The 17113-nt window shown below is 40.5% G+C and overlaps 5 protein-coding genes across 5 annotated transcripts in view; 4 read left to right on the top strand and 1 right to left on the bottom strand.

Moving 5' to 3' along the window:
- LOC124183281 (glypican-4) overlaps positions 1-2631 on the bottom strand; it is a 32632-nt gene extending 30001 nt beyond the window's left edge. The window contains exon 1 of the mRNA XM_046571584.1: positions 1974-2631. Within this exon, the coding sequence (XP_046427540.1) occupies positions 1974-2121 (148 nt within the window). The 5' untranslated portion in view covers positions 2122-2631. The remainder of the gene's footprint in view (positions 1-1973) is intronic.
- Positions 2632-3294: 663 nt separating this feature from the next.
- On the top strand, positions 3295-4829 carry LOC124183285 (activator of basal transcription 1-like). Its single transcript, XM_046571588.1, has 3 exons — positions 3295-3629; positions 4134-4320; positions 4399-4829. Exons 1-3 carry the CDS (start codon positions 3359-3361, stop codon positions 4691-4693), a joined length of 753 nt encoding a protein of 250 aa, XP_046427544.1. The 5' UTR covers positions 3295-3358; the 3' UTR covers positions 4694-4829.
- Positions 4830-5328: 499 nt separating this feature from the next.
- On the top strand, positions 5329-6177 carry LOC124182003. The gene is made up of 2 exons (XM_046568779.1): positions 5329-5804; positions 5880-6177. Exons 1-2 carry the CDS (start codon positions 5329-5331, stop codon positions 6100-6102), a joined length of 699 nt encoding a protein of 232 aa, XP_046424735.1. The 3' UTR covers positions 6103-6177.
- Positions 6178-6450: 273 nt separating this feature from the next.
- LOC124182002 (cilia- and flagella-associated protein 20-like) lies at positions 6451-7607 on the top strand. Its single transcript, XM_046568778.1, has 4 exons — positions 6451-6534; positions 6596-6787; positions 6849-7081; positions 7139-7607. Exons 1-4 carry the CDS (start codon positions 6451-6453, stop codon positions 7605-7607), a joined length of 978 nt encoding a protein of 325 aa, XP_046424734.1.
- A 3977-nt stretch (positions 7608-11584) lies between these two features.
- LOC124183283 lies at positions 11585-16386 on the top strand. The gene is made up of 5 exons (XM_046571586.1): positions 11585-12658; positions 13126-13247; positions 13347-13495; positions 13575-13737; positions 13975-16386. The coding sequence occupies exons 1-5, from the start codon at positions 11974-11976 to the stop codon at positions 14110-14112; spliced, it is 1257 nt and encodes a 418-aa protein (XP_046427542.1). The 5' UTR covers positions 11585-11973; the 3' UTR covers positions 14113-16386.
- Positions 16387-17113: the final 727 nt, after the last annotated feature.

Here is a 17113-nt window from a genome sequence, read left to right as displayed (position 1 = left end):
TACGTTGTCACAGTGTGCGTAAAAAAGCATACAAACGTCGAAGTAGCGCGTAGAGAGCCTCTTCACACATCTCTGCACTCTCTCTCGTACATACTGTATAAATACTCGCACGCACCTTGCAGATGTTATAACGACAATAGTAATGGCACAAGCATGTAATACAATCCACAAAATATAAGATTGATTTTCGAATATATCCCAAGTGAAAAAGGCAAGAAAAAGAGAAACTGATGACCCAACGGTATTTTAAATAATTCTGTTATGCAAGCTTTCATTTTCGAATTATGAAATAGGCCAATATAATACTCGTATGTTACGTGCGGTAATAACTATTATTTCGTCGATTGCGGTTGTTTAATAATGACAGTATTTGTATTTTCTTCTTCTGTTTTCTGTTATTTTATGTAATGTCGTTTCATTTCTTGCTGATTCTGACCTCACCTATGAACTGATCCACGCCATATGCGTTATCATCTCTTCAAATCATTCTCAGTTCGTTGCCTCTAGTATCTTTTCGGACAAACGACGAGACGCAACTTTTTTACTCCCGCGGTAAAATGAGAATATTGGATAAGCCGAAACCCGTGGGCGCAAGGATCGAACGAACGAACTTGCATACAGTGCAACGATACGAAAACGTGGAGGCTGCAAGTGCGTCTGGCTATTTCTGGCCTTGGTTCGTTCTTCGCTCCTTGGCTCGATCGGTGTGCAAGGAAGAGAAACGAACGGTAAGAAGCACTGCAGGACAAAAAGGAGGAAAGAAAGTTCCGTCCATGCGCCGCCACCCCCCGTTGCTCGTCCGCAATTGAGGTTCGTGTCTGTGTCTTTCGGAGAAATGAGAAACTGAGGCTGCTACGCGACCGGCCCGTCTTTTGTTTAGTGTATATAACACACACAACACACATATATATACTAAATATACATAGGCATAACTTGCTTGCGCCTGGTCTAGCTTTATATGTTAGAGCCTAGCCAAAGCTGCAGAGGAGTCGTCGCAACTTCCTCGACATAATATCTGACTCTTCTCCGTGACGACTGCAACGCACGCACAAAGTTGTGTTCGGATCGCGATAAGAGCGATTAACTCGCTACACCTTCGCGTCGCAGCGGCTTCTTTTTGCCCATTCAAAGCTCGGTAGACATTTCAAAACGTCGATTACAGACGCGCAGCTCGAAGGGTTGTTCCACGTTGAGTTTCTTTCTCGACGACTCTTTCGGCGCCAGTCTTGTCTGGTTTGTATACATGCAAAAACGGAATGATTGAGGCATCTTGCCAGAATCGATTCTCTGGGTGGTTCGCTCGTCGACGCGCTTCGGTACGACGATCATTCAAGAGTCCGAGACTCGGTGGCAGCGGGGCGGAGTTTAGTATTATTTTTTTCTTCGCTCTATCTACGTCTATCGCGACGATCAGATACGAGGGAGGCGCCGATTACGGAGTCCCGGCTGGAATCTGGATTTCATTCATGGACGCCACGAACTTTTCGGATCATCAGGTTTTCAACTTAATCCTTTGGTTGAACGTAGGTGCGAATTTGCAGCAGTACAATTGCAGAAAAAGCGATTTCCTCGACAAAGGGTCCGATTTTACGGAATTTTTAATAAATAAAATTACATTTTTAGTATCGTGTTATATTGCATGAAATTCCTCAAATTTTTTTCTCACCTCTATTTGAGGTGAAGTTATATTCGTCGAGACATCAGGGATGCGTTTAACTAAAGGGTTGATGACGGGGCGACCATGGAAACTAAGATCTCAAATCTGCCACTAAACTAACAGTGTTAGAAAAAACACTATTCATCCGTGAAAATTCCCAGAGTTTTCGACAATTTTTGCATACGTTTTGCTTTTTTTCCGCAGGGGTTGTAGAAAGTATAGAACTTGGAGTTAATTTACTCGCTCAGTCGGAGCGTAGATAAGCAGAAATTTAGGAAGCCAAAAATGCCTAATCTATAATGAATGATGTACTCACAGGAGATCGGCTCTTTGGGTATGTCGCTCGGTGGAAATCCCTGAGCTTCGAAGTAAGTCCTAACGGCGTCGCACTTCAGACCGGCGGCCGCGGTCGCGGCAATGCCGAGGGCGAGCAAGGTGCATAATGGGAACGTGAGAGCACTCATATTTCTCTGATTACCCAGGGCACCTCCGTTGTGTGGATATCGATATGATCACAGTAGCGGCGTTGAGCTCGGAATCGGCAGTCAGAGAAGAGAAGACAATCGGCACTGCACACACACTGCAGCGCGTTGTCGAAAATGAGAGGAAAACAAAACACACACTGTACCCACGATCAACGTGAAAACGAGCGCTCCTCTCCCCGTCCGCTCGCCGCCCCTGAAATCTCGCAACCCTTGGCTGCGAATCTGAATCTCAAATTCGCATACGTCGTCCTTTCGCTGGTTTCCTCGCAATTCGACCCGTCGACGTAGTTCTTGATTGTCACGCTCAGGACGCTGGAGTATTTATCTCGATGCGGAGCACGGTGAGCGAGCGAGCAAGGCTGTGTGTTGCTCGTTCTCGAGACGGACGCGAGACTCGACGGCACCGGCTGTAGTTCGGGACGCACTAATCCTCGACGGCTACAGGACAGCACCCCGAACCCGAAACCCGGCGACTGATCAAACTGAAACTCGCGTGCGAGTGGCGCCTACGCGCATGCGCGACAACGAGGAGACTCTGCGCGGATCTCGCGCCGTCTGCTTTCCTCTCTTGGAGCCCTCGCACACTAGGCAGGACGAAAAGGATCAAACCAGTGAATCAAAAAAATGATGAGTCTTTGAATTACTGCAAATTTTTACCTCCCAATCGGCTGGAAAAAAGTTAGCGGGTGGAAAAAATGGATTGTCTTGTGCTAGCGGTTGGAAGAAAATGGATTGTTTGAAAAATGATGATCGATAGCGTCTCTATCATCGACGATTATCGAAATCTGAACATCAATGTAATCTCTTGCGAACAGCTGAATATCAGATTATACGAGATTGCACGACTCGATCAAAGAAGCGCCTTTAATCTTACGAAATGCTGGTCCGAAAATTCAACTATTGCGCAAGAATTTATATTCTACGACCTGATTGATCAGATAATGTAATTGTCGACTTTAAATATTTAAGATAAAAAAGATACTTTCACCATAAAAGCGAGACTGGAAATTATTACTAAGACGATTACACAGGCTACGAGTTCTCTCTGCTTGATTTACAGTCCAAAAAAGAAGTGGAATCAAGAGGAAAAAAATCGAGAAGAGATTCCAGTGTCAACTCGCATTCCATCCGACAAACGGCTGGAGGCCTGGGAGCGATGTGAAAGCACTGTGTGGAAGCGACATTCGAGTTGTCGAATATCGAAGCTACATACAAAATGGCCCCTGAAAAAGTTGCACGTTGTTTAGAAACCGACGATGAAAACGATAGCGATAAACACGAGATAGAAAGTGAAGGGAATGACAACGATGAGAATTCGGTAACGTCAGAAGTGAAACATGAATCGATTTCCAAACCCCGGCGTAAGAAGAAACGCGGCATCATATATTTGTCAACGATACCAAAATTCATGAATGTCACCAAGGTTCGGGAGATATTTTCCGAGTACGGGGAAATTGGCAGAGTTTATCTTCAGCCTGATATACCAAGTATGTTGAATTATTGTTATTACGTGTTCTATCCTGATACTCGATTTGGGGATAGATATTTCGTCCAGTTATGGTTCCAAAATAGTAACATCGAACCTAACCTCTAAACTCTCCTGCCCTAACCTAATTAATCTAATTGTCAATGCTATACCTTGTTTATCTTATTTATGTAATCTACCTTCATCCAAATTAATCCATGAATAATTGATTTATAGAGTTTAATGATTCATCTATGAAACAGATGAAAATAAGTGAGACTTATTTTTTTCTCTAACCGGACCCAAGCTGAATTATCATCTTCAATAATAAACTTTATTTATCTATGAACACCTGCCCCAACTCAAACTTCCTTAAGTTGATGATAAATAAGTAACTATGCTTTTTTTTCATTTTGTGTGTGTCATTTAGTCTAAAATAACCCAGTAGATAATTATTTGTTTTTCATTCGATTGGTCATTTGCTTTAAATTCTTTTCTATACTTGCTGTATTTCTTTTCCCTGCAGAAATTGAGGAGGGCAAAAAACAGAAAAAGAAGAAGACACCTTTTCGGCATTTCACAGAAGGTTGGATTGAGTTTGAGAGTAAAAAGGTCGCCAAGCATGTTGCGGCGACACTGAACAATAAGCAAATAGATACACGAAAGAAGAGCAAGTTTTATGACCTGATGTGGAACATAAAATACCTGCCAAGGTATATTTCCATTTTATTACTATATTTTCATTGTGTGTATGTGTTATATTTTTCTAGTTCTCTTTTTATTAATTCGAGGTTCAAGTGGATCCACCTTAGTGAGCGTTTGGCGTATGAGCGAGCAGTCCACAAGCAGAGATTGAGAACTGAGATAGCACAGGCCAAGAGAGAAGCAAATTTCTTCTCCTACAATGTTGACATGAGCAAAAAATTGAAGAGGAAACGAGAAGCTGGCGAGGCAATGTCGAATTTCGAAATACCCAATATTAAACAGAGAGACACTGATATGGAAATCAGGAAGAAGAAGAATGCAAATAATCAGGGACATCAGTCAGGCGATAGAGCTGAGTTTATCGAATCGCTGTTTTCATAGTTGTTAATAATATTTTCTGAACCTACAACAAAATCGTGTATGTAGAAAAAATTGATTGTATAGATTTTGTTGACCAAAGACTTTTTTGTAATAATCTATAACTTCTTGCTATTTTTGATAAACAAAAAATCCAATTTGATGTCTTTTTTTAAATGGAACCATATAATTACGCCGCAAATCTCGGTTTCGCGCCCAATTGCGTCATGGGTTGAGAGGGTGATAAATTGCCCAAAGCAACAAGTTGAAGGAGGGCTCTCTAACAACCCAAATAAGAATATACTCAATCTATTGATTTATGTAGTCAGCCAGAAACGCAATCAATATCGGTGCAAGGCACTGGAACAATCCTTCTCTGATTTTGTCCAGTTGTAAGAAAAAGAAGTTCTCTATACTGTTATATTGTGTGTATTGTACTGCAAGACTCTGCTGTACCGTACGTTCAATTTCCTGTCGATGATAAAGACGAAAGAATGGAACAGAAGAAGGTTGATAAAAGATAACTGACTGTGCTGAGCCTTGCGAAATTTCAGTGTCAATAAAAAGTCAGTGATAAAAGTGATGAGAATATTTTTTAAAAATCATACAGCTGAAAGTTGTTTGTGCATTTCAATTTCAAACTTCATTCAACTGCAACCATGTCCGACATAGTTGTTCAGACGAGTGCTAGCATTCCAAGCGCTAGGAAGCGAGGATTGAGTGCGGCGAGAGTAAGTCTGAAAGCTGCGTCGTCGATATCGAAGACGGTGAGCAACCTTCGACAGGGTAGAGCGGAGTCCAGTCAGATTTTGAGTGGATCACGAACTCCTGAATCGATCCACAAGTCTGTGAGTATAGTAGCAACGGATAAATCTGCGTCAAGCTTTCAAACTGGGACCCCAAAGCCGATGGGAAATTCTGTGCCTGGGGTGGAGATCAAGGCAAGATCAAGCGCAGCTGAAGAAGATGGGGAAGTTGAGCTTAAGACAAAAACGATCTACATAGACGAATTTGGGGGCAGAAAACCTGAAGGTTTAAGAATGCGGCCGACAAAATTTATGAGGAAGTATCCGGAGCTGTTCAGAAGTGATGTCAGCGTACATCCCAGCTACACTGGCCTGCTGAACTACCCGTAGTGAGTGTGAAGTCACCTTGTATTCACAGATTAATGTAACACAGCAAATTCTTATCACGCAGTTTTTCTTTTCAGCAATGTCATATGCCGTCAACGCTTTCACAAGAACAAACTAAAGATGAATCGCCAGTTGAACAGGGAGATACAGAACATAACGATGACCCAAAGTCTCGCCCTGGACGGAGTTCGCGTTGGCAGAACTTTCACTGTCGGATTTCCGTCCTCCGCACTCAAGGTTCCAGATTTTGCGACTCCTAATGACAGGCTTCGTCTCGATAGAATGCTTGTTGAGCGATGACGTAGTATATGACAAAGGTCTTAACAAGTGTACAACATATAGGCGAACAAATAAAGTAGAATGTTGAATGTCCAATGATGTGCGTTTATTCTTGTTTGCATTCAAATTCTTGGCTGCTATTATTTTTTCCTTGTTATTTACACTAAAGGTCTGCGCCAGCTCTGATTTTGAGCATCCATTCAGCCTAACAAAAGAAACAGTGACAATAGCATCACTGCTAGCTGATAGTGCAAATCTGACATTCTGCCAGTGACATGCCAGGGAGAATGACAGTTTGATCATCGGTCAGATAAGCTTGGTGCAATGAAGAGGCGGTGAAAATATAGTGTGCGCTACAGACAGTTCAAGATGTTCCGCAACGCATACCAGCATGGATTTTTATCCATACTTTACAGCTGCGGAGCAACCCCACTTGCCATTTGGGACAAACAAGTTGAGGGTTTGTGAATTGGAGAGACGACAGAAGGCTAATAGAGTCGAATTATGATCGTAGGTGAAAAACGGGTACATTAAACGCATAACGGATGATGAGGTCAAGTCCTTAGTTCTGGAGATAGCTGGGACCAATGTGGCGACGACCTTCATTTCCTGTCCTCAGGATCCGAAGAAAGTTCTGGGGATAAAGCTGCCCTTTTTGATAATGATTGTCAAGAACATGAAGAAGTATTTCACGTTTGAGATAACGGTGAGAGAAGAGCTCAAAACTGCCGATCAGGACCCCTTATCCATATTTGTTTCCACCCTAGATTCTCGACGACAAGGATATGCACAGGCGGTTTCGAGTGAGTAATTTTCAAAGCACAACAAGGGTTAGGCCATTCTGCACGACGATGCCTATCGGACTCTCGGGTGGGTGGAATCAGGTGCAATTCAACCTCGCTGATTTTACCAGGCGTGCCTATGGCAGCAACTACGTTGAGACGACCAGGATGCAGATACATGCCAACTGCAGGATAAGGAGGATCTACTACGCCGACAGGTAAGGAATCGTCTGACAATCCAGAAACTCGTTTTATCAGAGAGTTATGACCGGCAGATTATATTCCGAGGACGAGATGCCTGAGGAATTTAAACTGTTTCTACCAGTTCGTCGAAAGTTGCCCAGAGAAAGCAAGAGCAAGCCTGTGCAGCGTTCAAGTCTGCCGAAGCAGATAAATGCTGCAGGCGATCAAGGCGAACAGCTCCCAGACGAACCTCCAGCCTTTACAGCTGCTGTAGAGGAGAGCAAAGAAGGTGAAAAAACAGTGGAGGAACCACCGGAGCACAATACCGAATCTGCGCCGCGGAAGTCGAGCTCAGTTCTAAAGTCGGAAGGCAATCGAAAAAGTGCCGGCATCATAATCAAAGATACCGTGGAAGACGACGGCGAGGAGGAGCAACGAAACGCTGGATATGATCAGGAACGGGGTCTGGAAGAGGAAGAAGCGGCTGAAGCTCTCACGGAGGAAGAAGCTCAGCCAGCGACCGAGGAAATGGTCGAGATCGCTGTGACGGAAGGAGGCTGATTTTTTAAATTCGCAACTGTTTTAAGGCGAGGTTATTCTCTCGAGATATCGATCGGAAATCGCCGGACATCACAAATTAGTGTAGGTAATCAACGACGATTCCCGAGTGAATAACCCTTCAACCCTCTTTATTTCGATCTTGTGTTGTTCTCGCTGAAAAAAATTGAGTGTGCGATGAGGCTAATGAATAAATTTGTACATTTTTATATACTTCCCTTTCGGTTTCTGAGTTGAATTCCCTGAGATACTTACTGGTTTTATAATGATTATATTAACACCCGTCGCCAGAACGATACTCAGCTTGCAACTTACTTGTCTGCAGAGACTTGAGGAAGAAGAAACTAAGAAAGCTGCTTTAAAGCCCGCCAGAAATCTGGGGAATGGCGCGAAACAGTGTTGAACAGATCTCCTAGGGCTTTATGCTGTAGGTTCTACGGTAACTTTGAAATCCCCCTAGATTCTCCTACCAACGAAGAAGACTCCGTAGCTTGGTTGCTTCGGAAAGTTTTCACCAGGTGGCGCGTCGGTCGATTCGGACCGAGTCGAGGGATACAGAAGGCATTGATCAGTGCGGAGCGAGAAGTGAGCGAGAATTGAGGAGCGACAGAGATCGGCGACAGAAAAGGGAGGAGGGCGAACACGTCACGTCGGCTGTGTGATTCGTTTACCTGAGATCGGGGTCCGTTTCGTCTTGCGGAGAAGATTACAGTAGTAAATTGGAGGAAAAATTTTGGATAATACCGAACTTCGGTGTTGTTCGCACGCACCGAGTGACCGAGAAGTACTTAATTCAGAACGTATCGTTGTTGTGCTCGTGACTCGCGGCTGTTTTCCATAACTAGGAAAAATAATGAGCGCCGTACCCACAGGTGAGTGAGTGGCACTGATTACTTGTTTTTAGTTTTAGGTGGATACGACATACACCTAAGTGTACAATGCCGGAAAATATTTACTCTTCCGATATTTTCCTGGCGATTATCGTTGACGGCTTGCCATCGGAAATTCTTATATCATAAGTTTGCGTATTTTGATTACACCGAGACTGGGTTTCTCCATGGCATCTGTGGTACAAAATGACTGAATAACAAGGCGTTTTGCAGTTTGATAACCCTAGGTTACATTACCGTTAATAACTCAAGCTACTTGCCCATCTACCCACGCATAATCACCATTTATGGAAACACAGGTGTCCCCGTATGGGCACGAGTATTATATCGACGATTATAACCTATAAAATCATTTCTTTTAATGGGAATTCCACTACGTCGGAAGGAGGCGACCATTCCGCGATGACGGAGAGCAGCGGCAGCAGTCGATGTTGTTTTCATTTTTACTTTTACCCACTGCCGCGGTGCACTTCCTTGCCTCTATTTGTGTCTCTGTTTTTCGCGGTGATTTCCATTCTTTGCATCTTTGTTATTGCAATTGTTGTTCTATTCAGGACATTTTTCACGTACCTCTGTATTCTGTTTCGTTTCTCGTAAATTGATATGTTTTACAGGTTTACCGTGCATCTTATCGTCACCCAAGGAAGCTATTTAAAATGCGTTTGATTAAGGAACGGCAGTTCAGTCGATTATTTTTATACGTAGGCGTGCGGGCCGCTTGGGAAATGACTAAAGGAAAACAGAAATCGATCCTTGTATTGTAATTATCACGCAATATAAGATGTTATATAAATGTCATTTGAGGTTTGACGGTGAGTGATCGATATTCGCGAATCGTAACCTCCCCAACTATAACAAATAAAGCGAAGAAAAAAAGGAGAAAGAATATCTCATGAAAAATCAGACGGAACGAATAGCGCAACTGGCCAAGAAAAACAACATGAACGGGTCAATAATGAAGAAATCTAGAGCAGTGTTTTTTCAGACGACGTTACAGCTACAATTCTTTCCAGCTTGTAATTTTCAAGTATCCAAGTCCACCTTTCTCCATCCTTATCGTAATTTCTCTACCCTATACTTGCTTACACACATTATGCATATGTAACATTTGCCTGTATATTTGAACGCGAAAGGAAATTCGGTATTTTCCGCTTCAGTAGTCGCTGCATTCTTGCTACTTGTCTCTGCCCTCCTGCTGCTTGCTTCTGCTGACAATGAGTTACGGTATACTCCACACTTGCAATTAGCAGAGTCAGGTTATCACGTGTGACTAAGAACACCATTGACCTTGTTTGCTCCTTAGTACAGGCAATTCTTTTGCACGCATGTACAACATACATGCATCACATGCATGTAAGGTGCTGCCCTGCGTCTAACTTCCCCTCTCTGGATGAAAATGATTAATATATTCCGAATATGTCTTACTTCTGTGGGGAAGAAAATGGATTAAAAAAAAAATTCAAATGAATTCGTGTAGATTTTTCACATCTGTTTCCTTTTGATAATTCTGAATTTATTCAAGTATTTATTTTTCTTAATACATGCAGATACGTTACTAGTTCCAGAAGAAAAAAATTAAAATCACATGAAATACCGTAGTTTGGTAGACGGACAGATAAACAAAGACAAATATATATTCTCGATCTCCTTTCTCGGGTGCTATATCTACGAAGTTATACCGTTATACAGAGATCATGTAACTGACCGCAGCAACCTTCTCCTTTCGCGTTTCAAGCATCGAAGAAAGATCTTAAGAAAATAGAAATCCAAGTATGTAACGAAACAAGGAAGCAGGAGATCAATTCTTCTCTCTGTAAATTGTGGGATTAAACCGAGCAATTCGTGATCTAGGTTGTAGTCGACCAACTACCCAACTTGCCTAGCAACTAAGACTTCAGTGTACCAGATTTGCTTTAATATTTACATTCATATGTACGTGCAATGGCAATTCCGATTTAACAAATTGTAGGCGTTGCATAATTTTTGCTGCTATGCAAGAACCGAATCGCGAAAGTCTTGGATGGCGTGAAATCGATCCAACTCCACTTTCCGTGTTTTTCGTATGGTATAATTGTCTCGTACTTTATTTTTCGCAATCGCCGTTTATTTGTCATGTTTTTAAGGACGGAAGAAAATTAGAATCTACTTATTTTGAATTTGAAAATAACGATCGATGCAAATACTTTAAAGTGTACAAAAGCTTTTAGAATACTAACAAAACCAAGTGAAGAACCTTGAAAATTGCAAAAATACTAAAATGGTATAAGAAAAGTATGGCTTTGATGATTGTTATTTGTTTTCTTATTTTTTTATTGAAGTAAAAAGTTATCCAAATCGATAAAAAATCGAATGATTAACGGTGACTTCGTTTGATTTCGTTTTAAACAATCTTTGCCATCTTTCATCTGTTTTTCTTTCACTTCTCTCCTCGCAACCTCAAAGGAGAAGATGAAGGGAAAAAGGAGGAGGGGGAAAGTGGACCCGTCGCGGTTTCTCGGTGGGGCTGCTGCCGCATATCGTGGGGCCGTACCGAGCCTAACCGGACCTCTAGTTCCTTCTCCTTTCCTTTCTTCTTGCTTCCTCTTGGTCAGAAAAAGGAGAGCGCTGCTTTTTGATAGGTGAGGTTAGTATACACCCGGTTATACCTCACGAGAGAGCATTAGACGTATACATTTACGTGTTCACGGTTACGTGGCTCTGGCTCTGGCTCTGGCTCTGGCTTTTGTTGCGACTTTGGTTCCAACTCTCTCCCTGCTGCCGACTGCTGCTTATGCTGTACGGGATTGTAATGATATAGTTGGCCGTGTGGAAGTGACTCGATGGTTCGCCATTCTCTTCGCGGTGCGCTGATCCTCGACTTCGGCGTCATATCTTGCCTCGTGCTTTTTCCTTTCGTACTTAATCTATTGTTGTTATTATTGATGTTATTGTTACATATTGAAATGAGCCACCATTTTGGCCCAAACGTCCGTCTGTTCGCGATTCTACGAGCAACCTTTAAGGGATTTATCGGTGCACGTCCATCACGTATCTTTTACCTGTGAAACAAACAGCTGTGCTGTTGCCGTTGTGCATACTGTAAACATATACCTACACAAATTGGCGTGCATAGTACACGAGACTTGAACGGTTCTTTTAAACAATCGATTTTTTCTTTAACTCTTCTATTCAAGTGAGTGGCTGAGTGACGAGTTACTTTTAGTCTGTACATATTACTTTCATGTGTGAAATGTGTATTCAATCATTACTAAGAAGATAAAAAAGAAATTGTATAGATTAGCTTCATAACACCCTTGCACATTATTTTAGTATCTGAGAAAATGTGGGGCATCGTTTTTGGAACGAAATTTGAAATATTTCACAAACTATCGTAATGTGTGTATTGTTTCGAAATGAGTTTGTTTGCATAAAAGATATTGACAGCATATTGTACACGTAAATATTATTAAACATACGTATTGCTAAATGACAGCAAAATAATGTCGGACAAAAACAGTGACGAGAAGAAAAGGAAACAAATCGAGGATGACACGACGAAAAGTCTGAACGGAACCGTAAGCGGCTATTTTTCATCAATTTCCGTACCGACGGCTCCAGAAGCGCCGCAGGTGGCGGATGCTGGAATTAGAGATGTTGAAAATTCTGCGACACTCTTTCCACATGTTCAACCGAAGAGCGGCAGTGTTGAAGAACGAAATGACGGGGATAATGACGAGCATCACGATTTCGAATCGCTCGAATACGAGGAGGACGTTTATTATAATCGTGACATAGCCGCTAACACACCAAGTTTCGACGACATTGATGAGCTTAGCGATAGCGACGAAATCGTGGTTCACTGCTGGCGCGGATCGAGCGGTGACATAGAGGAAATTGTTGTCGACGATTCCATGTACTGCATATCGGTTGAGACTGATTTCAATAATCCCATGCAGCAACGAGATATACCGCAAACGAATGCTGACGCGGAATCAGACCCACTTAATAAGAATGAGAAAAAATTTATGAACGTTAATAAAAATAATAATAAAAGTAACTTCAACAGCGTTGGCATAGGCAAGAAAAAGAGATCCGTCAGGGTTATATTTCAGGATCTCTCGAAACCGTATTTGGCGAAAATAAGTAGTAGTCAAAACTACAAAAAGTTTCTTGAAATTGTGAAAGGTACTTAATATTTCTGGTTTTCTTCTCTCCGATTATTGCTAGAGCAAAAATTGAGCAACCTTTTTTACGATTGTAGTAAATTCTAGTTGCTCAAGGAAACAGGATAGGTAGTTTACCTTGCGAGCAAAGTACAGACTGCGACTGAACTTCTCCAATGACAAAATACGACAGTAGTGAATCGTAGGTAAGAGCGGGAAACTTTGAAAACTGACCTTGCGAAAACCGTACAAAACGAGAAAGAAATTTAACATCATATGTTAATGGAAAAGAGACTGCGCTGATATGCATATGCTGTCTGTTGAGTTTTATCAACTAATATCATGTATTTTTTTCGCAAATTCGAAATTACGTATCATAGCTAAAGAAACTAGTTAAACTCACTTGTACATACTTAACTTGTTTTTATTTTCTGACCTCTTTCGCGAATGACTTGTTTGATTCGCGTGTTCATTACTTTTATTTTCCAGGAGAAGAAGCTTCCCCCCATCCGGTAGACCCTCTGTCCTCTCCTACCGATGATTTTGTAGCAAGAGGAATCCTCGAGGAAAGAGAACAACGAAGAGACGAATGGACCGCCGAGTTGGCCAAGGCAAGCTACTGAAAAATGATCCGTCACGATGCCAATTTTTTTAAATTTATCTCTTTCATTACGATCCTAATTTTTGTGCGTGCTTTTTCCTGCGCAAAGGTCGAGGAGGAGATACAGACGTTGAGGCACGTTTTGGCAAGCAAAGTCAAAGTTTCCCAAGAACTTAAGCGAAAGCTTGGTATCGGGGCCTGGAAAGAATTAACAGATGATGTTAATCAGGGTCTCCGGAACGTCAAGGAGAGCCAAGTGTTAGTTACAGTTCGTAAAAAAAAAAAAAAACTTTTCATGCTATTGCATTCGTTTCTGACAATATTCTTTCTCCTACAGATTCCAGAAAACCGAATCGGTGATCAAAACTACAGCAGAGAAAACCAGCAGCATTCTGGGCGGCTTTGGTAGCGGGATTTCCATGAAATTAGGACAAATGCGTAATTCTGAGAGCTTCCGATCTCTTGAAGAGAGGGTTGGTTCTGCTTACGAAAATGTCAAGGTATGACCGACTGAAATTGCATCTTCCACCTGTGTACTTATATCTTCTTTTGTTGTCCTGGAAAGTCGAAAAAACGATGAACGGTATGAAGTGAAAAAGTGAATCCCTTTTGAGTTCTCTTCGCGTATTAGCCATCTTTTTTCGAGATTCTGTCCATTTCCACATTCCACAATGCTTCCGTACTTCTTCTATTCCTTACAACTTTTCCGCATTTTCTAATATTCTGACGAATTGCAGACCAAAGTCGTGCCGTCAAGGTCAAATTCAACTCAGAGTTTCGACGAGGCATTAAGAGAAGCCGAGGCGACGAGACGAGCATCGGCCATACCGATAGCAACAAGCCCAACCATCCCCGAGGACAAGCCTCTTTCTTAGAGCCGGCCCTATATTATTATCATTATTACTATCACCGTCTGTTTACATTAATTATTACGAATAATACTACTATCATTTATAATTATTATTATTGTTTGAGCTGCGCACGCGACGTTTTCTCCGCATATATCTGATTCTCGTCACGTGCCTGTCTAATCGTCTAATTTTTACTCCACACCTTTCCCTTTTCCCTTATTTCTTTGTAATTTAATAACTTTCGGATTCGTACTCTGGCGGTGACATAAAGGGAGGAAATAGAGACACCGTCCTAAGACAATATTAAATAAAATCAATCGATCAATTTGGAACGATATAGGAACTCTGTACCGAAATGCCTGTGTATTTGTAATTTGTTTCCTTTTTTCTTTCATTAAACATGATACGAAGTATTTGAGGCAAAAAATAAATACTTCTTTTTCCATCGTTTTTCCGGACCATCGTATCGTGTATCTTCTGTTTCTAATGTATTACCCATTTTATCTTGCTTACAATTTTCGAATGTCGGCATTTTGACATCGAGAATACATCTGTCGTCGTCGTGCATAATTTTTTTTTACGAACAGTGATAATATTACCTAAATGCATCTAACTAATAAATCGTATTATTTGTTCTGCTATGATATGATACGAAATCGTAAAAGAAAAAAGGTAACATAACGCAATGGCATTTGTCGTTGTACTTAACTATTCTTATTATTATTATTGTCTTTACTGTTAATATTATTGCCGCCTCACTGCTGCTTGATGGTTTAAACGGAAAGAGTAAATAAAAATAATTTACAAAACGCGGAAAACAGCATGTAGATCAAGTGCATGAGTAACTTGGCAAAGACTGGTCGCAGGAATGGGGAAAAGTAAATATACTGAATTTGAAATAGGCTGAATGGTTAATAAATGTTTCAAGTGAACAGGATCTCAGGATCATCGCGTTAATAATTCACGAATTTTCATATTGAATCTCACTCTTTCATTCGTGATCTCTTTGTGGGTATCCATTTTTAGGTGAAAAAATGTCCTTGAATTGAAAGGAGAGAGTATTTAATAGAAATATATAATATACACATACACCTATTGTTTACATATATTTAGATTCTTATACGAAATTGTAGCAAGCCTGCTACGATACTGCTAATACTACTGTTGCATTCTCCCAAAAAGTGTCCTTTGCTTGATAAATATATTGATAGTGAAAAATAAATAAGTAAAGTCAAACGATGAAGTACAAGAAGGAAACGAAAAAAATCCACGGAAAAATATTAACGCTAGTCGCGTTGTAACGAAATAATTGTACGCGTAAAATATCAAATATTTGATGTTTCCCAAATGTTTTTCTTTTTTTTTCTTTTTTTCACCATTGCTATATTTCCGAATTGCTTCTTATTCTTATTTCACTTCTGTTCTTTTGGAAAAATATGAAATTCGAGTAGGTTCCGTACGTGCGAATTTATGAACCTACCAGTTAAGTGTGTTAATTAATAGTTTGCGCGTTCTAGAAGCTGCTCGTGTCTGATGATAAAACAATTTTTGATTGTACATTCTTCCCAGCATCAGTTTCGCGTAATTAAACGAAAATCTGACAGCTTGCACGACGTTTCTCGCGCCTCGATATTCGCGTAATATCTTCAAAATAATGATCACCTGATACCTCGGCGTGACGCCATATTGTCCCATAGTTCCTTTCCAATATAGAAGTAGTCGACACGACGACGTTATTCCTCGCGTCCATTCAATGACAAATCTTTAATTATTATGAAAATAATAATCATATATTTACAATGTATCGTATTTTTCGAATAATGAGATATCAAGTATATTACCACTGTGAATATGTAATATTAAATCCATTGCATTGCTATCTATTTTTCTCATATTAGTAATCGATCGACTACTCGTTAAAAGAGAATACAATGAATAGCAAAACCGATCATTTCTAATTTCATTCCTGTAAAATGTTTTTTTTTTTCGTTTGCCCGATTAAAAATTACACGGTATGATTATACAATTTGAATTAGCTTAAGACACTATTTATTCAGTACAGTTATCGCAATTGTTATTATAGTAGTGTGCCGTGTTGGTGGCTGGCGTTTGCTTATCAATATTATTATTATTATTATTGTTATTATTATTATCATCATCATTGCTGTGCGCATCAAATACACACATTATAAATTATGGTTCTATGCTGGACTAAATTTTTGGCGTCATAAATTGCGCAACACGTTTATAAAATTAATTACAAAAATCAATAATAACAATAATCTCGCTTGTTGAATATCTCAATGTTGTTCCTTTATATGATGCTCGACGAATATTACTGTATAAATAAAACAATAATTTGGCCGCCATCGTAGAAACGCGCTTTAGTTCGTCAACTATGTATTATTAAAATTATTCAATTTTCATAAAGATGAAAAATATCTGTATGAAATAAATAATTTTATCCTTCGGAAGAAGCAAATTTATGTAATATTAGTGTAATAACATTGTCCAAGATCGAATGTTTTCTTTACTCACCGATAGAATCCACGCGTTCATCATACTTATCTATTACGAGTTGTGTGTGTGTGTTTTTTTTTGTTCCTTTCGAATCGTTCGTGCAATTCCTTGAATTCGACGTCACATATATATTTCGAAAATTTGTTATTACACACGTATCTACAAATTCGTAACGTCATCGTCAGTCAAGGAAAATGGCTCGAGGCTCCGTGTTGATAAATGCGCAGGTATATTACATCTGATCTTGTACATACTTAATTGAGAGTTTTACGGAAAACCCCAACGTGACTGAGCGCTTAACGACTATGTTGATAGAGCATTTGCGGTATAACCGTATATGAATAATATTCCTCGCTCAATATCTATCTCTTTGCATATATCCTTGTGGTGGGAAATCAGGTGATTAGAGGAAGACATTGAAGCCGTCAGGGTTGAAGACACCTTATCGCAGATAAATTTTTACTTTGACATTCAACCAATTTCATCCGGGTCTATTTGAAATTAT

This window comes from Neodiprion fabricii, chromosome 5 (genome assembly GCF_021155785.1).
Source record: "Neodiprion fabricii isolate iyNeoFabr1 chromosome 5, iyNeoFabr1.1, whole genome shotgun sequence".
Lineage (NCBI taxonomy): Eukaryota > Metazoa > Arthropoda > Insecta > Hymenoptera > Diprionidae > Neodiprion > Neodiprion fabricii.
The sequence above is the reverse complement of the archived record's forward strand: the minus strand, read 5'-3'. Positions and strand labels throughout refer to the sequence as shown.

Excerpts from the sequence above, each read along its gene's own strand:
- LOC124183285 (XM_046571588.1), top strand. The coding sequence starts at position 3,359 with ATGGCCCCTGAAAAAGTTGCACGTTGTTTAGAAACCGACGATGAAAAC. Across the intron at positions 3,630-4,133 it reads TCTTCAGCCTGATATACCAA|AAATTGAGGAGGGCAAAAAA; the intron begins GTATGTTGAATT and ends TTTTCCCTGCAG. Across the intron at positions 4,321-4,398 it reads AACATAAAATACCTGCCAAG|GTTCAAGTGGATCCACCTTA; the intron begins GTATATTTCCAT and ends TATTAATTCGAG.
- LOC124182003 (XM_046568779.1), top strand. The coding sequence starts at position 5,329 with ATGTCCGACATAGTTGTTCAGACGAGTGCTAGCATTCCAAGCGCTAGG. Across the intron at positions 5,805-5,879 it reads GGCCTGCTGAACTACCCGTA|CAATGTCATATGCCGTCAAC; the intron begins GTGAGTGTGAAG and ends TTTTCTTTTCAG.
- LOC124182002 (XM_046568778.1), top strand. The coding sequence starts at position 6,451 with ATGTTCCGCAACGCATACCAGCATGGATTTTTATCCATACTTTACAGC. Across the intron at positions 6,535-6,595 it reads TTGCCATTTGGGACAAACAA|GTGAAAAACGGGTACATTAA; the intron begins GTTGAGGGTTTG and ends TTATGATCGTAG. Across the intron at positions 6,788-6,848 it reads ATTTCACGTTTGAGATAACG|ATTCTCGACGACAAGGATAT; the intron begins GTGAGAGAAGAG and ends TTTCCACCCTAG.
- LOC124183283 (XM_046571586.1), top strand. The coding sequence starts at position 11,974 with ATGTCGGACAAAAACAGTGACGAGAAGAAAAGGAAACAAATCGAGGAT. Across the intron at positions 12,659-13,125 it reads GTTTCTTGAAATTGTGAAAG|GAGAAGAAGCTTCCCCCCAT; the intron begins GTACTTAATATT and ends TTTATTTTCCAG. Across the intron at positions 13,496-13,574 it reads AACGTCAAGGAGAGCCAAGT|ATTCCAGAAAACCGAATCGG; the intron begins GTTAGTTACAGT and ends TTTCTCCTACAG.